Here is a 19255-nt window from a genome sequence, read left to right on the forward strand (position 1 = left end):
ATCATATTTTTACTGCAGTCAGTTTACACCAGCTTATTACTGACAACAAATATTCATTATTAACCTTCTGAGGTCAAGATTCTGAAAAGTCTGGTGTTCAGACTATAATGTTCTGAGCAGTGTTCATTTTCAAAGAAATTTTAACCTTCAGTGAAATAAGGACTTAAAAATGATTTTCTGTAAATGATGGTAAATTGTTAATCGTATTTCAAAACCCTGAGTTAAATATCTACTTGTTATGCTTATTGTGTACATAATTACTCTATGGTTGACATTCAGACATGAACTTCATTATACTTTCAAAATTATCATCTCCACAGAACTACAACAAAACGATAAGTACTTTTGGTACTTCTAAAGCTCAACATCATCACAGGTTGTTTTCAAATAGCAGGTTAACTGAATATAACTAGATTTGTTAATTATTTTGCAATATTGTGCATAGTGGCAGAGTGGGATTATCTACATCAAATATATATTTTTTTTTTAAAGGAAAGATTTCAAGCAATCAGGTGTTAAACTGCTATACTTAAGTATTGTCTCCTACATTATTTGCACTCATTATAAATATAAAGTGTGACTTTTTTTGTGTGTGTGTTCTTTCTGTTGTTTCCAACATGATCCTACTGAAACATATAGGACTTGGATAAAATAGGATTTAGTTAGGTACACCACTGCATATTCAATATTTCTTAAAGATCTTCAGAGAATACAGAATAATAAAGTTCAAACACTCAGAAGACATGCTGAAGCATCCATTATGAACTTTTAAATTAATGTACTTAATTATTAATTAATAGAAAACACCAAGATACTGCTGATATCGAAACCATTTTTGTTCCTAACAGCCATAATGTTTCTCAGATAACAAATTATTGCATACTAATACTTATACAGCTATTTTTGTGACCAAGAGCTGTATTTCATTTTTCATAAACAGTTTTTTCATAAACAGTTACTTCAGTGAATGGTTTACAGATAACAAACAGGGACAATGGCTAAATGGAAACAAAGCAAGATCAGGTGTTCACATATACAAGTATTCCAATATGACCCAGCAATGCCAATATCTAGAGCTGCTCCTTCCTAAAGCAAGGGATTCAAGATTACCTTGCACCAGCATAGCACCACTACCAGTTATCATATAAATGTTATTCCAGGTTGCATGCAGCTCATAAGGCAGAGGTGATTCCCTTTGCTTCACTACTTTAATTCATCATTTCGGAATAAAAGCAATTTACTAAAGAACAACTGACAATTTTCTGCATGCAATAAAGAAATCAGAAGTAAAAAACACAAGTTACATGGAGATTAACAAAAAATGTATTGCTCTTGCATTAGGAAATCATTAAATTATATAAAAGTATATTTGTATGCAAAATATATGTACTGGTAATGGCACTAGCTCTACAATGGCATTAGCTTTCTCTTCAAAGCAGCACTACTATTCATTAAGTAAATTTAGATTAAAGTAGCAGGTGCAGCAGTAAAAAATTTGTTCTACAGAGAATACTCCTGTTGACAGCAGTACATGATTCCCTTTCAAGTAACTGAAGGACTTAGCCTACAATAAATAACAAGTAATGAACAATAAATAGCAAAATGTCGGTTTGTAATGACAGGCTAAAATGAGCCTGCCTTTGCCAATGTCTTCAAAAATGCTTCCTGGAAAAAGCTTTAAATACACAAAAGCAAGCTGTATAAGGAAGAGCACAGTTCAACTAACATAGTATCTACTCTGACAGAGACTAATGTAGACAGCAGTTCTGCTGTTAACAAGACCAAAGAAGTTTAGCTGGGTCTTAGAGATTACTATCCATACTTGTTGTAACACTGTAGGCTCCATGAAGTAGTGACGGATGCATAGAGTCTGAAATATTTTATACCACTAGCAGTGAAAATATATGTATGGACAAAATAAGTCAACTATATACAAAACGTTGGTTAAATATTAGGTTAAAAACAGATGTATTGCAACACTGCAAACAGTGTTTATTGACAACAACTTAAGAATGAGTTCCCTCTGTCTTTCAGTGCAATTAAACTAAGTCTTACCAGGTAGTATGAAGATAGGAAACAGTACCTGATCCAAAGAGAGGACAGGTTCTGTATAATAGTAAAGAAAAAAATATAAGCAGAAGTAATGACAGCAGAAAAAGATGTGTGGACATGCATTGGCAAATTGAATTAATTCTCAAACACCCAGCTTCAAATCGTTTTCTGAAATGCTGTTACACCAGCTACACAAATGTGACAGGTTTCATCTCTATTCACTTGACCTAGCAGTAGTTTAGAAGTGGAAAAACACTGACCGAACTCTGACCCTGAAGTCAACTGAAAACTCCCACAAACTTTAAACACAAAAGCAGAGCAGAAAGCATAGAAAGATTTCATTCAATGGCCAAAGGTACGTGATTTCAGATACTTAATCAGAAAAGATCTCCCTTGTTATAATACAATTTTTTTCCTGGAAGCAAAAATGTAACCGTTTTAGACTATCAAAGGTATTTTGAATGGGTCAAAAGCCTACAAGATCAAATATGAACTATTTTATCAGTAATATTTTGAATTAGGAATTTCAGTGAGAATTTGCAAATATTTCAGACTTGCTTTAAGAAATTCTTGCAGAACCCTCCTTTTTTTATGCACATTCCTGTTTGAAATACAGAAGTGAAAGGAATACAGTTTTTTTGAAAAAAATCTTAAACACAACTAAAAAACCTGCTGAAAACTACAACTTTTAAATTTAAACTGTAAAAGCGTTTACATTTCACATACAAAGAGTTTTAAGGAATTAATTTCAAAAGATGTACTGAAGTACAGTTGAACTGATTATAAGAAGTGTCTTCAGTAACAAATTTATGGATTAGTCATCTCAGGACTGTTATATACTTGAGATAAAACTACGTGCCATACTAGTAAAACATAGCTTTTACTATTTGCTTTTATCTTGGATGATTAACTATGGGTAAGATAGTAGATGACTTAGGGACTTTTTTTTATGACATTATGTATCAATTGTTTGACAGAGGAAAACATACAATATAGACTACAAAAGGAATAAAAACATTTTTGTAGGAATTGTTCTGACCATGAGGGAGAGAGCTAGGCCAGAAGAAAACTAACATTACAGCAGTTTGTCTTCCTCTTGGAAAGGTGAGTTTTGAAGAGTTTATATAAAGCCTGAAGAGCCTCTGAAGCTCAGTTCAACCACCACAGAATTCTGCTGACAACATTTTGATTGTGCCTCTAAGACTTTTTCTGCTCTCTTGTCAGCCAGTTGTCAAATATCACTATTGATTCCATTTTTGACTGGTACAGATTATACCTGGCTTCAATATGTCCTTTTTGTCCATCTAACTGATTTAACCTCAGGAACATGCTCTGTTCATCTTGTCAATGGACAGAACATTTCAAAAACAATCCATCAATTGTACGTTTTAAAAAAATCTGCTAGTTAACATGTTTGCTCAGCCTAATGCCCAGTGAATGCAAAAGATGTCACCTTGTATATCTACTGATGCAACCTAAATAGGAGATTGGGCATTTCTGTCATCCACCTGAGCAATCCTCAAGGCTACAGTTTGCTCAGTGAGAGGACTGAGGAAGAATTTGTTCTGAACACCACCAGGAACTCTGAGAAAATATATTGGGGTTTGCTTAGCCCTAGACCACCCACCATAATTTTACTCTTCAAACAATTCAGGCTGCAGCAGGAATGAAATACTTTCATCCCAGAGGACCTCATAAAGCTTTCTGTGGATGGGATTATTTTTAACAAGGAGTGTTCCCTTGAAGGATTTAACAAAACATTTCTATCCTGCAGGGTGGAAATTGGAGCAGGTTTTCACCCTTCTGAACTGTCCTTCCCTCTGTTTTACTGGTATACTAAATGAATTAAAAGTTTATTTGGAGAGTGCTTTAGCTTCACTATCAAATTCAGGACACAACAATCAACACAAGAACACAGTGGAAAAAAAACATACTACAAAGGGGTCCATCAAGAAAACCAAGGCACCACAGATCATCACAAAATCAGGTCAAATAATGGACAGGTAGCAAATGGATTAAAGATTATCACTTTCACTGAGAGCTGCTATCTCCTAGTAATACCTTAACCCCAGTCTTCTCACACACACAAAAAAAAAAAAAAAAAAAAAAAGTCACAGGAAAGAAATGGTTTTGAGAAATTGACAATTTTATGTCCTTTCCCATACCATTCCTGTTACCCTAATAATTATGTCATGCTGTAACTTTGGAGATAGCTTATGCTAAAGTCTAACTAATATCCACTTTAATATCCTCTTTCCTTTTAACTTTTTTTTTTTTTCTTGTAAACATCAAATATTTTAAAGCTTTTAAGATATGGGGCAGGGTGGTTTGCTATTATGTTCTAAAATTATTTTTGCACAAAAACACAAAAGGGACAAATCAATATATCAACTAGTGTATCAACTGTCTTCTTTTTCCAGTTTCATAATCTCTCTAAATCCACGCAGCAAATCCATGAGTGCAAAAGAGAAGTAGCATATTTCAATGGACAGAAACCAATGACTCCTTAAATCAGTGTCTGATTGACATGTTGGGTGGGTAGAAAAAATCCCTCTCTCTGCACATCTCTCAGATGAACTCGTAAAAGAAAAATAGCAAAAATCTCTTTCTTCTATTCACAAATTCTGAAATTTCAATATTTGCTCTTTAAACATGTGACAGCCAATAACAAGGCACTTTTCTATTTTGACAGAAGAACGCTATTAACATGTTGATAATTGTTCAAAATTGCATTTATATATATTTGTTTACTTCCAACATTTCCGAGATATATAAGCCGGGATCGGTGGCTTATTATCTATTTGCTACTGAGAGTATCAGTCAACCACTTAAAGTGTTTTTTTTTTTTTTTTAAGGAAATGATAAATCATAAAAGTTTGATTCTTCATTGATATTTTTTAATATACTTGACATTCTAAATATTATGCTTATTTTGATTCTTGCTTGACATGCAAACCTGTACCCTGAAGAGTCCTTCAAGCAATCAGAATATTACAATAATCAGCAGTTCTGCTGACTTTCTAAAAATCAGTCTTCCATAATCATTATTTATTCATCTCTATAACTGCTTAGTATCACAATGCTTCCTTTTAGACATTGTTGATTAATGACAAACTGAAACACAACATGCAAAACCTCAAAGAATAATGAAATTATATCTGCATAAACAAAAAATAATAAAGTATGTTTCCGGTATCATCCAGTAAACAAACGCAAATGCAGCGATGAAGCTTTCAGAAACATTAATGACTAAGATGGCAAGACTTGGTTATTGGATAGATGAAATTGTTTCACTTTCCCATCTATTCCCATTCTAATTTCTCTTGTGCAGAGTTTTGGGAAGGTGAAGTTTGGCAAAGGGAATATAAAAAATCTATAATAGTTTCAGTGAATAGCAACTTCTCTGTTGAGAGAAAAATGTTTTCCAATTGCTTTTATTCTACAAAGTTGAAGAAGAAACCAAGACAAAGAAACGTTTTAAAAAGTTTTGTAGAAGTCATAAAAAACATGACCACAACACAACAGACATTAAAATTCCAGAATGGGCTCTGCAGGAATCAGAGAGCTTTTGACTTAGAAATAAGTATAGATTTGTATGGCTAAAAATTACTTTATTAAGATTTATGTTACGATTTGTAAATCTCTTGCAGTATTTCTACATCTGCTTTAGGATTTGTGTCTCTATTATAGGATTTGCAATTCAACTTTTCATTTTACAAAGCCAATGAAGGATGTAACTAAATCCTATCTTAAAGCACTGATTTCTAAATCAGGGTTTCAGAGTTCAGAATTATTGGTCCATTGTATAAATCAAAGGATAAATCCAAACTCTCAAAACACAAATGCATTTCATCTCACAAGATGAAATAGCCATAAACTCAAAAAATAAAAATGAAGCTGTAACTTCTAGAAAATGTTGACCAGTTTAAGTCTGTTCCTCCTGCTTAAGTGTTTTAAACATGCTTCTTTTCCGTGCTTTGATGTTTCGTACTATTAAAAATAAATAAATCAGAAAGTTTTTGTAATTCCCAATAGTTATGAAACCTACTTAAAATCTATAAGGGTTTTCCTCTTATGCATTCTGTTTGGGGATTATTACACTTTTTAATTATATAGCAGTCAAGCTGCATTTCTAGGTTTGCAAAGAAAAGCTAAAAATAGTCTTAAGAAATTATCTATATAACCTTTATACAACTCTCCTTAGACCTGAATCACTTAATTTTAACTCAAGAAATACTCCACTCATACTATCTTCTCACAGCCTGCATTTCTCATTCTGGGGAAATTTTAAAACGTTCCAGAAGATAGTCCATGCCAGGTGATGTAGCTGTTTTTTCAGTGGATTAGTAGCACATATCACTGCCCAGAGGAATATTTTGCCTCTTGCCAGCACAACTCAAAACCACATTTAATACAGCAATCCTGAGAAGAAGTAGAGGTAACTGACAAGGGAACAAGATCTTAAGCTTTACCTCACCCTTATTCTGTATTTACTGCTATGAAAAATGCAACAGATTTTACACAATGCAAAAATTACTACTGTCCAAGTTTTAAATGCTAAAGGCTTAACAACACGTGGTTCAGTTCTGTCAGAGTATGTGAAATATTGATGAAAGTCCCTCGCAGTCCTGCATTAAACTAGGGTTGGCAGAAATCGCAAAGTGGACAAGTTGAAAGACTGCTGATTCTGGAAATCAGGAAAAGAACCTAAGCACTTTAAAACATGAGCAGGCCAGCTGTTCTAAAATTAGTCTCCTTGTTATGAGCATTATACCAAATAGGAATAGATTGTCACCACGTGTCAGCTTTAGCTGACATCTGCTGTAAGAAAAAATTACCTCCCAAGTAGATAGCACAGGCATTTGTTCATTACATATTTTGTAAAGGGTGGTCCCTATAGCACACCATTATGAATAAATATGCAAATCATTTATATTAATATTCTAAAACATCTACGAGTTCAACGAGGTTTCAAATAACCCAAGAGGCTTCACTCTTTTTTCACAAACTCAATAGACCCACCTGTTAGCTATGTAAAATTAATATGTAGCAAGTATAGGAAGTTGCACACATTTTGTGCACATACTTGTCCTAATTGGAATTGAAACAGTTATGAAAGTTTCAAAGATTTATTCAAATCATTCTTGTAGCTTCGTTTTGCACATGAAAAACATGTCAGATAACAAAAGCATCTGGCAACAAACTGACTATTCCTCATTCTGGCACTACCCATCAGACAGCAAATACTCTCTGGCACCCCAGCATACAGGACTACTCCAAAAGCTCTGAAGAAAGAAGTTCTGTAAGCTGTGACTGTCTCTTTCTCTGACATGTCCCCGATGAGCTCCTTGTGTAACACATTTGTCACAGACTTCCTCCCACATTTATGATTTTTTCTTGTACAGCACAGCTGGTATCTGGCCATCTCTATCCCCAAACGTTTCTTTCAGTGCTGCTCCTTGCCCAAAATGAAGCTCCATGCTTTCTCAGAACAATCATCAGAGAATTTTAAATTGTTTTAGTAGGGGAGAGAAGGGTTTTGCATCAAAACAGATTCAGTCTCTTACATAAAAGTCTTGCAACATTCTAATAGCAACAGTATATAAAGTAGAGGGGAAGCTCCTATTATCTATGGGACATCACCAAATGCAATGCCCCATTTGACCGCTCCAAATGCAATTTGTAAAGCTGCCATAGAAAGTATCATTCTACCATCATCTATCACTATTCTTCTACATCCAGCTGCAGAGACAAGGAAGATATTTAGCTTGTGATATTTAGAAACATAGCTGAGGGCAAAAACCACCTAAGAGAGCACTAGGTACAGTAGATGTAAATTCACCCATCAGGGTAAGCCCTGATGGGCTAGGACCACCAAGTGATGAAGGAGTCACATCATTGTGAGGCAATAGGAAGAAGTCCACGAGGAGCTGAACAAAGCAAGTATTAGCCTCACGTTAATCCCTGGGAAGATGATGGAGCAAAGAATCATAGAAACCATTTCCAAACACATGAAGGACAAGAAGGTGATTGGGAGTGGTATGAATGGAGTTGCAAAGAGGAGATTATGTCTGACCAACCTGATAGCCGTCTACAATAAGGCCAGCAAGTTTGAAAAAACACAAAACTTGGAGGAGTAGCTGATGGACCAGATGGCTGTGCAGCCATTCAGAGGGGCCTCAATAACACGGAGAAACAAGTGGCCAGAAACTCAAGAAATTCAACAAAGAGAAATGCAAAGTCCTGCATGGAAGAGGAATAAGCCCATGCAGCAGTACATGCTGGGGACTGACTGGCTGGAAAGCAGCTTGGCAAAGGGACCATTTCTCAGTCCCCCTGGGTAGACCATTTTTCTCCCTCTCAGCACAAGTCTGAAAAACCTGTGAAAACGTGCAAGCCGAATGTTTCTGAAAATTGGCCCAAACCAAGTTGTGATGAGTTACTTTTGTCTCTTACCACTCTGCAGAACAATACTGTACAATATGAATAGTGCACGTTCATGAAATGAAGAAGAATTTTCCACATCTCCATTTCACAATGATTAATTTTTCTTCAGGGGGAGTTTCTACCTGTCTCAAAGTAGGAAGAGGTACTATTATCTTTTTAATGCAGATGCTGAATATGGTTAGCAGTGGGCTGGAACTGAGATCATGTTGAATTAAAGATGGTTTGGTTTATTCTGGCTTGCAGTATTCAAACTCCACTAGCAAAATTTCAATTATAAAACTAATTGCATCTTCAATTGCTTAAACAATCAGCCAGCTGACTTTACAGTGCTCTTGATACTGTGCAGGTGCACTTGCAGGTGTTAACATTGCAATATGTAAGAGCTACTTTGTAATATCTCAACTTGTGCACAGGAGTGCTAGGCAGATAAAATACCATTATGTTACATACAAACATTAGTATATGTTAATAAAGTTAACTAAACTTTATTAGCAAATGTTGTTCCCTTATCTGTACATACATAGCTACTATTAACTAACCTTTATTAGTAAATGTAATTCCTTTATCTGTACATATATATCTACTATCTGTGGTATCTTCCTAAGAGGGCTACTAAACTGCTTTATGGCTGCTCTAGTTCTGACATTTTTCTCTTTAGCTTCTACATGCTCAAAATTATTTCTTGAATCTGATGACAAACGGCATTTTATTTTGAAACAATTGTATTTCTGGCAATTACAGCAGCATTAATAAATAGTAGCACCTACCACAAATGCCTGCCATATACTCTGAGACATTATCTTCAAAATACTTGAGTAAAACACAATCATCCCCAAATTCCATGTTTTTATTTGCTTTGTGCATATACATTAGGAAAAAAGGCATAAGTAACAATGAATTGGACCCATTATATTCAAAATGTTCTTGTTAAAACAAAAATAAATTGATTTGGGTAAATTAAAAAAATAATAATAATATTGGACCTAACAGAAAACAATGCAGAAATTATTTTTCAGGTTAATGAGTAAAATAAATAATTAAAGACATAGAAAAAAGCACTGATCTACATTCAACCAAAACTGAAATGTCAGCATTTTTAGCATTGAAGAAAATCACACATACACTTTGGTTCATTCTGCAACACTTGCATTTCACACAAAATAAAAATGCTATCACTGAAACCTTTTCTCTCTTCCCTATACTTCATCGACTTTTAAACTTCCTAGAAGGTAAAAGTTTTTTGGTTTTGTTTTTTTAAACTTTTCCATTTTGAAAGAATGGCTTTTAAAATCCCCCTTTCTGAATACAAAACTAAATAATAAATTCAGCTTGAATTCAGAAATACATTCTGCCTCCCAAAGTTTCTTTTAAGTGAATTTAATTCTTCATGGACAAATTACAAGCCAGTTTTAAATCTAACCTTCCTGAACAGTCATATTGAGAGAGACGTCTTTAAATATTGACAAGTATCATTTTTCAGAATATACAATACCATCATCTGAAACGTGACAACAGCGATAACAAGACTCAACTGTTAGTAAAAGGGAAAAATAGGCCTAGGACACTGAGGTAGATTTACTATTGCCAGGCTTAAGTTTCATACATAGACATCTTGGAGAAAGTAAGAATGAGCTGAAGCCTGTGTTATATTTCTGTAACTTTTCTCTCTCCAGTTCCCCTGCTGCAGAACTGAAGTTCTGGAGCCTGCAAAAAGAAGGCCCTTTCTGGACCCTAAAACACCAGCAACACCACTGCTGCTTCCTTGCCATGGGGAAGTATCAACCTGAACTTGAGATCAGTCTAAGCAACTGTTTTGATTGCAGTGCACGGGTTAGCAATAGGTTAGGCTAGTTGGCAAACAAACAAACAAACAAACAAAAAAGGTGTATTTTTTGCTTTCTATTTATTTTTTTATATATAAATTCAGATTTCTTGTGTGTATATTGATAACATTTCCTGCCCATCTGCTACCCACTGCTGGATGAAAGAATGTGTAGCAACCTAACTTCACGCAGGTTCTGAAAGCAAACTGTCCCTACCCAAAATGCAATGAAGCCACTGGAAAAGGCTGTGAAACAGCATTAGGGGAAAGCACAGTAATACGCAGAGAGGGGAGTTAAGTAGCAAATGAGTGGCTACAGAACAAGTGGTCCATAAAATTGGCCTCTAGCTGACAGTCAGTTCAGAGCTAAGCTGGTTCTTAAAATATAACATTATATACTGCTACATGAGCAAATACACACACACACTATTCCCCCTTAGATGCTACAAAACCAGCCCTCATCCCAGATTCCCTACCCATGGAAAGACAACTGATCTCAACTAGATTCTGCAGACACACGTGGTTTTCTCGTAGTAGATTCCAATCCACCAGGGTAGACTTACTGCTACACAGCGCTGTCGGCTGTTTCACAAGCTTATAATAAAAGTAATAGCTTGCTTGCACAAAATTATGTTGAGCTGAAATATGATGTGCTAGCTGTCAGTCAAGATATGAAAGGATTATTTTTAATCATGATTGCACAAGAGATTTAAATATGCTAATCTCCTTTTTGAGTTGTGGAGCTTCAAAAATTTAATCTGGACACCATTTAAAATGCTATTTTTGTTGGATGAGCGACAAAGTGGCTTTGCTAGAAAACATTCTGTAGGGAGTCAAGGCTGTTTGGTAGCTTGAAACTGTCTGAAATGTCAAAAATACTGTGGAGCCTTCTCCAATTTAAGTGTAAAAACAGCCCCACAATCCTGATGATAGTCTGGATGGAAAACTGGATGTATGTATTCTGATAGAAGAGGCGTCAGTCTTTAGGCTGTATGTTTTCCTCGTAACTAATTCTGCATTAAAGAAACTGTTGAGTTGCTTGTTTGTTTGTTTTTAAGCAATTTGGTGTTTTCCACTTGCACATTCCACTACTTAAATTCACTGAAAAAAAAATAATTCTGTTTGAAATTGAGACAAGTTATTACCATATGGCTCAGCATTTGCAAGAGTCTGAAGATGCAAATATTACCAGCAAGCTACTGCAGCCATTGGCAGTCATTTCTCCCCATTCCTACTAATACTTGAATTGATAAGATCACTGCATTTTCAAAATATTTTTCCTCTTCCAATCTAAAATTGCAGGCTGCTTCAATAAAAGATAAAATTATATCAGGTTTTTACAATACGCAAGTCCACACATTCAAACCTAGGAGCCTAAAACATCTTGATGACCACCTAATTTTCTGAGTTTTTAAGTACATGAAGCCTAATTTGAAAGCTAGGGAGAAAACAACAACACCCACCAAAATTCAGACCACATAATTTGGTACTTAAACACAAATTTAGTTGTTTTATTTTATCCTTCCAAATCTCAAGAGGCAGGTTGTGGATTTGAATACCTTTTGAATACTTAGTCTTGGAGATATGGAAAATCTGCTGAAATTGTTGCTTACTATGCTCACTATTCAAGACTCAGCATTTCCTAACTATTTACCTCAATATTGCACCACCACGGATTTTTTTTTTCATGCAGAAAATAACACAGTGTATCTGATAGAGCAGTGGAGTTGGTAATCATAAAGCGTAGGGGGATGATGACAACCAGCAAAAATATGTCACAAAATGATCAAGAATATGCATCAATACACATAAACATACATCCCTTAATTTAAATAGGGGGCTGCAAATTTTTCTTTCTCCCCAGCTGCTTCTCCCCAGCTTCAGTCTAGTCTAGAACAAACCCAGAGTCCTTAATCCTCTGAATATAGACTGCCATTTTGTACCCTTAGCTTCACACGTCATTCATCTGATGTCACTAGCAGAAAGTAAACACAAATTTTGGAGAAAAGAAGAAAAGACTTCCAAGGCCATTTCCATTTCTACATTACTGAAGTAAAGTTAAAAATAAAGGTTAGTGTGAGAACTATTCAGACTCTCTTTAAGCACAAGATCCGTCGAGGCCCAACAGCATTCAGAAGTACGGGACCAAAAATCCACTGACTCCTTGTCCCCTCCTCTGAAGTCAAACCCTTTCGGCAATGTTTGAGTAATGCTGGTGTCAGTTTCCCTGCCTGAATGTGAGGTTCACTGTTCACAGTTCTAGCAATATATATATATTTTTTTTTTAACCCAATCTATTATTGCTCACAAAACTAGCTGCTCATGGTGACCTGAAGCATAGAATACTACCAAAAGACAATTTTTAAAAATACCACTTTGCCTTTCTGTTATAACCTCTGCTTAGCAATTCTCTAAAACAACATCACACTTGAAACACCAGATGATAGCAGAAGATTATATTTCAGAGATGTTAGATTTCAACATTTTTAAGGTCACAGCATTTACTATGACGCTGTCTGAATTTTACCTGATATAATTTCTATTCCACAATGGCACGGATACAGATCCTATTATGAGTTACCTTACCTCAGGGACAAAGCTTATTGCAATGACACCTTTCTGTTTATATACATTCTATGCATAGTTTTGTTTATCAAGCTATTTTCTGTGTGGAAACTTGTTTGATTTAAAACAGCTCTGAAATACAGAAAGGAAGAAACATAATGCATCTCTGCCATACAAAGGTAGGTGAAAGCAAGTGCAACATTCAGGAAGTCAAAATGGGGAAAAAAACAACAAAACAGTAAGTGGGAAAAGTCACGCAAGCTTAACACCATTCTAAACTTTGTTTTCAGGATACTTTTTGCCACGTGAGTCTCTTATCACCCTCTCAAGCTTCTTAATCGCATATCCTTAATTCCTTGAGTCTCAACCACTGGATCAGTTTCATTTCAAAAGCAGCAAAACAGAAGAAAGATCTCTAGCAAGGGCAGATCCAAGTCTTGAGAAATCAGAATCAGGAAGAGAAAATTATGCTAACCTATGTTCATGGGATTATTTTAGGTTTGATATGACATAGGATGAGGAGAGTCTTAAGAGCAGAAAAATCAAATTATCAAATAAGGTGACAAAATCTAGTAAGTGCATTTGACTTTCTTTTCACATCAGTACTGTTTTCTATTTATTAAACAGAGATCAAAAATCATTCCATTCATAAGATAGTAGGATTACAAACCCACCCTCAAGCTATTTCTGTATCTTCTAAAATAATTCGTATTGAGAAGCACAGCATTTTATCTTCACGAAACAGAAGATTTCAGCTAAATCATGAAAGCTCTAAAGTCCTCTCTGAATTATAACATAAACCCCATTTTATAACATAAACCCCATCTTTTCAACTTTGAGAAGATATCTCAAAGCTTTATCATTTCCCAAAGTTTTTTTTGTTTTGTTTTGTTTTTTAGGAATATGTCTTAAGTACTCCAATATTCTGAAGCCACAGAGAAATTTGGTTTCAGACTAAAAGAATTTGAGAATCAGAAGGCAGCACCATGGAAATACACGTCTCATGCATTTTATTCACCTAATACAAACTGTTTATTTACTAACATTATTTAGAAAACCAATGATTATCACAAAGATTATCTCAACCACTACCTTGGGATTGCTATATCACTAGGCACTTCTAGTAAAAGGGAGAATGGTGTTAGAGTAGTCCCCAAGATTGTAATAGTAACAGTTATTTTGGCAATGTGTGAAGTGCAGATGGTACCAAATACGTGCCAATAACTTAAGCAGGAGCATCCAATAAAATCTCTTGCAGTGCATGTTACAGTCTGTGAATCAAAGTGATACGGGTAACCCTGGGTATCTAGCACTTTTACATTACATGTTGTCTGTTTAACTACCTTATATGCAATCACATCCCTCAGGCAAAAGTCTGTGCTCCACGCTTCCTTGTATTAGTCCCAGGCATAAGTTACTTCTAACCAAATTTATTCAGTATCCCCAGAGAAGAAAACCACCATCAAAACCACAGAAATTACTTCCATCTGATGTACCTTCCAGTGACAGCAGTAAAAAAAGTTTCCCCAAGTGTTCCTTAGAGTCCTTTCCAGCACATCATTGCATTCAATGACCAAAACATAAATGATTTAGGAACATGACAGCCTACTCCTGCTTATGAATGGTGATCAGAGATTTAAAATCACAGATAAGACATGCTAACAATTCAAGTGAAAACTGTTAATGCATTTATAAAGATCTCACCATTTTCCATATAATCAAGCCTCTTTTTCTCAAACTAGAGACTGGAATTCATGCAGTCAATGAGATCATTTACTGACAACAAACCAATGCATAATGTTTAGACACTGAAGTGGCATCTTCATGTTGGTGTATATGTTTTAATTAGCTTTTACTTTTCATGTAGGGTAAATAAAACATTAAGGAGTCAGCCAGACAGATAAACAACAAACTGTTTTTCAAATAGCTCCATGAAATGAGCAAAAATAAAGCTTGAAGAGTGTTATATTTACCTCTGTAGCTCCCAGGGAACTTTTAAGAACACTGGGTCAGGTACACTGAGACACTGAGAAAATGTGCAATTTCTTTCCCACTGAGCTGTCAAGGCATTCATGCTGTGAATAGCTAACACCCTTCTTTGACAACCAGGCAAATATTTCTATTTTCTGCCATTCTAGTCGTGAAGTATCTCAGCATTGCCTCAGTTGATTTAGTGCCAATTCAAGTCAGACTTCAGATGTCTGAGCTAGTAACTGGACCAAATATTCTTGATGAAGCCTTGTCACAAACTCAGACTGCCGCTTAATACATTTCCAAATAGTTAGATAGTAAAAAAGGCTGTAAAGCTGAAAAGGCAGCAGACAGGCAGAACACACATCCACTAAACTGCTAGAATGGAGATTAAAGCAGAGCGTACAAGTCAAATAGGTGGCCTCTTTATTGTTAGTATTGCTTTAAGAAACAAAAACAAATCAAAAACAAACAAAAAAATCCACCATTAAACAGTTTAAAATAAAAGACTATATTAATTCTTAAAAAAACAGTTTATTTTCCATAATTCAAATGTACATTTATTTAGAGGAAAATAATTAACATAATTGATAACTGAGTCTCTCCAGGCAGAAGTGAGACAAGAATATAACTTCTCCAGGTGGTAATGGCAAAAATATATTATAAACAATGCTCTTAAATCTTTTCAAATATACATTTTGTATTACACTGCTCTTACATGTATTGACCAGAAGTTTCCATTACCAATAACATGAAAGAGCAAGACAAAATGAAGGAAAGAATACTTTTTCCAGTGTTCTTTCCTAACAGGTCCAATGGAACCTGCTCAGAAACCACCACTATTACCATCAGTGATTCATAACTTTTTTCATGGGGGTAAGAATAAGCAGGCAGGAATAATGGCACACTGTGTAGAAACACATCTAGAGACAAAATAAATTACTTAGAGAACAGACTTTGCACGCAGACTTTGGAGTAAAGGACTTCTGAGATTGGATTCTACCATTTGAGCTGTGCTGCTCCCTTACTCTGGGTTTCCAGTTCCAGCAGGATTTGATCTAGTGTTTTAACTCCCATGCTTATGATCTGTGCAGAATTAAAATGTCCATTGATTGAATGTGCCTTATACAGTACTTACCAATACTGGCATAGCCAGGTGTTGATGGATCTCCTCCACTGTTCAAGGAAACCATAAAAGCTTTATCAGCAAGATCTGTAGTCTTTGGTAAATCACAAGGATCAACGTAAAGAAGAACGCCACCAAATCCTGCGTCTTCTAACAAAGAAAGCTGAGGGAAGAAAACAACATGGGTGGCTTTTAGGAAAAAATGTCAGAACACATTATTGTTTTAATTACTGTTGAGATAGTGGCTTTATCATGCATCAGGCTCTCACTGTAGATACTCTAGACAAATAGATTCAAGACAGGTCTATTTCCAAACTGCTTATGATATAAATAAATCAGCTACCCTTTGAAAAAAAAAAAAAAAAAAACAACAAAAAACAAAATCAAAATCCAACAAGACTGAATCGTGGTCATCTTTCCCAGGTAATGCCGAAAGATAATTTCAAAGCCTAATAACACAAATAACTCCTACTTATAAATGACGTGTAGCATGTTGAGGAAACACAGCAGTAACAATTGCATTTGAGATTTGCCACTGATTTACACCTTTACCTCTTTTATGGTGATACTGTCAGACAAGGTTGGTGTACTGGAGTTTAAATTCAGGTGAGATATTGGCCAGGACTAGGCTAGATACACAAAGAGATGTGAGCGGAGCCATCTTTCTCCCTAATCCTTGGACATTTGCTTAGACCTACAACCCTGATACGTGATATAAACTTGAAAATGTCTTGGTGTTCAAACTAATCTCTTTAACACATCTTAAATAGCTCTTCCACATTTTCCAAACTACTGTTCCAAACTACTAGAAGTATGACATTCCTGGTTAGTTTACTTCTTCAAGGACATTGACATCACTCTTGCATAGGATTTCTGGACACAGTATCTCTCCAATAAAACAAGAAAACACAAGGAGTTTACAGGCCATTAAAAAAATGAAATAGCCTAGCTTACCCAAATCTTGGAGTCTGCCTCCTGTCAAACAGAGCTTTTATTCTGTTTCATTAGAACATCACAGCTTGAGTTGGTAATGGTAATTAGCCTTTCCGAAAATCTATAGATCTGGTGCAGCAAATCGGGCAAACTTTGCCAAAGTCAAGGACAAAAGCATCCAAGCACCAAAGCTGGAAGCAGCCTATAGATCAATTTTGACTGAAAACAACTCAGGCTTTCCCTTTCATAGGGAACTGAAAAATAAAAGGATTTTATTCTGAATCAGATGAAATTGAAATGTAATGTGGCAAATATCCCCATGATACAAAAGGAATGTTCTGTGTAATGCTCTGCATATTTGGAATTGACTGAAGACTACAACAATGGCACAGAACTACATTAATTCCTCAGACAGAGGTAATGCTGGCTTTTAAGGATTATCTTACTATTCACTATGCTCTACTGATGACTTTCCAAACAGCTACTATGAAGTCTGCGGAATGACTGCATGTGTTTCCGAACTACACAGCTCAGATTCTGAAGGAACCTGATATCTTGTTATTACACCTCAATTTCCCAAATCAATTGCCTTATACTTCTTTTTTTTTTTTTTTTTTTTTTTTTCCATCCTGAATATATTCATGAATATATTCAATTTATCTCCTAGCTATAGATTTTAAGGAAGGTTTATGCATAGTTATTTTTGGCTTTACAAGTATGCAAATTACAAGAATATATAGCATTTGGTTTAAGCCTCAAAAACATTTCATGTTGAGTTCTGCTTTTCTTGAAAGTTGAGACAAAAAATGCATAGAAGTTGCAGCCTGCTTTTTTTCATCTCTAAGGAAACATATCTAATACTGCCATTAGCCTACACTATAAGCCTGAATTTGGATAAACACAGGAGTGAACTGGTGAATCTTGTGTAATGCTATGTATTTTTTTTGAAGTCAACAATCCCTAGATGATAAGGGATAGTCACTTTGAGAACCCTGTTGAGATGAATACAAGCGTGCAAAAAGAGAATGTAATTAGCAGAGATTTTTTAAAAGGTTAAAATGTATTAAAGGCTTTACAATTTTCCAAAACGGTAGGTCAGTTTATTGTATCATGCTGTTCCCACATCATGTTCAGATATTCAGCAAGAATTTGATAGCACAGTAAAAAGGGTAGGGACACAACAAGAAGAGGAAGATGCATTGTAGCTAAGTGATACAACGGTCAGGATTGAAAATATCAATTGCTTTTTCCTTTCAAGCATCCATTTTATTCATCTGTAGTCTTACTTGATAGCACAGAGAATAGAAAAAAAAAAAAAAGTATGCAGTTAAAGATATATATATATATTTTGAACTTTGTAGTTAATAAAAATCACTGTTGAATTCCTGTTTCACTCAGAGAAGGCAACTACAGTTATTCACAAAATGCAGCAACCAATGTTGCCATGGCTACAATCTCTACTGAGAAGTTGTGTTGTACATGTGAGATGATAAAACAGCTTTCAGATTTCAGCTATAATTACTGCTTTTTAACTTTCCAACAGTGACACCACAGCTATGCCAACAAGAAACACTTACGGTTCTTTCCATTTTCATCTTAAATAAATCAACACTGTAACAGCCATAAGGTGTCCTAACACAAAACATTTCAGGAAGGTGCTGTGTTCTTCACATGGCTAAAGATTGTAGATGAAATCTTTCAGGTAAACTGTTACACAACTACTCAACGCAAAGGGTTATTTTAGATTGTAGAAGGAACTAACAGCAGAATTTGCCCCTGATGATGTTGGTTGTATGCCTCCTCTCTCTCCAAAGCCACAAACGTCTCAGAATAAAATGGAAACATCAGAACACTTGAAGATAAATCAGATGCTTGTGCCCATGGATAACTCCTTTGTTGTCTATGGCTGCTTACATCCTCCTTTTTATACAAGGCTTTAGAGTCACATTAAAAAAGTAACTATTTCAATCCAGTGTATTAAAATGCCCCATAAATGTTCTGGACTCAGTTTAATCTAGTATGAAATGCTGCTTTATCAAAGGCTCTGCCTTGTTACTGGGGATGGTGATCAGCCTTGTAAACTATACACCTGGTAAGGCATCCTTAAATCACTTTTTAAAGATGATGTGTTTGAGGCAGTGAAAAGACATTTATTTTAAGTAGTGGCTAGTGATTTTGGAAGTCTTTCTTTTACCTAAGATGGTTACTGATGATTATGAATAAACAAGAGAAAAAAAAAGATGATAATGTATGTAACTGGATTATACCAACCAACCAATTACGTGTTAAAATAGCTCATTATTAGCAATTCTTCCCATAATAATAGTGTCAAATAAGGC

At 35.3% G+C, this 19255-nt stretch overlaps 1 protein-coding gene across 14 annotated transcripts in view; it reads right to left on the minus strand.

The window, feature by feature from the left end:
- Nucleotides 1-19255, minus strand: part of NAALADL2 (N-acetylated alpha-linked acidic dipeptidase like 2) — a 433689-nt gene that overhangs the window by 131244 nt on the left and 283190 nt on the right. For all 14 annotated transcript variants that reach the window (XM_084529574.1, XM_084529579.1, XM_084529568.1 and 11 more), the window contains one exon: nucleotides 15996-16146. In XM_084529574.1, coding sequence (XP_084385700.1) covers nucleotides 15996-16146 — 151 coding nt within the window. The remainder of the gene's footprint in view (nucleotides 1-15995; nucleotides 16147-19255) is intronic.

This window comes from Aythya ferina (assembly GCF_964211825.1).
Source record: "Aythya ferina genome assembly, chromosome: 9".
In the NCBI taxonomy this organism is placed as follows: domain Eukaryota; kingdom Metazoa; phylum Chordata; class Aves; order Anseriformes; family Anatidae; genus Aythya; species Aythya ferina.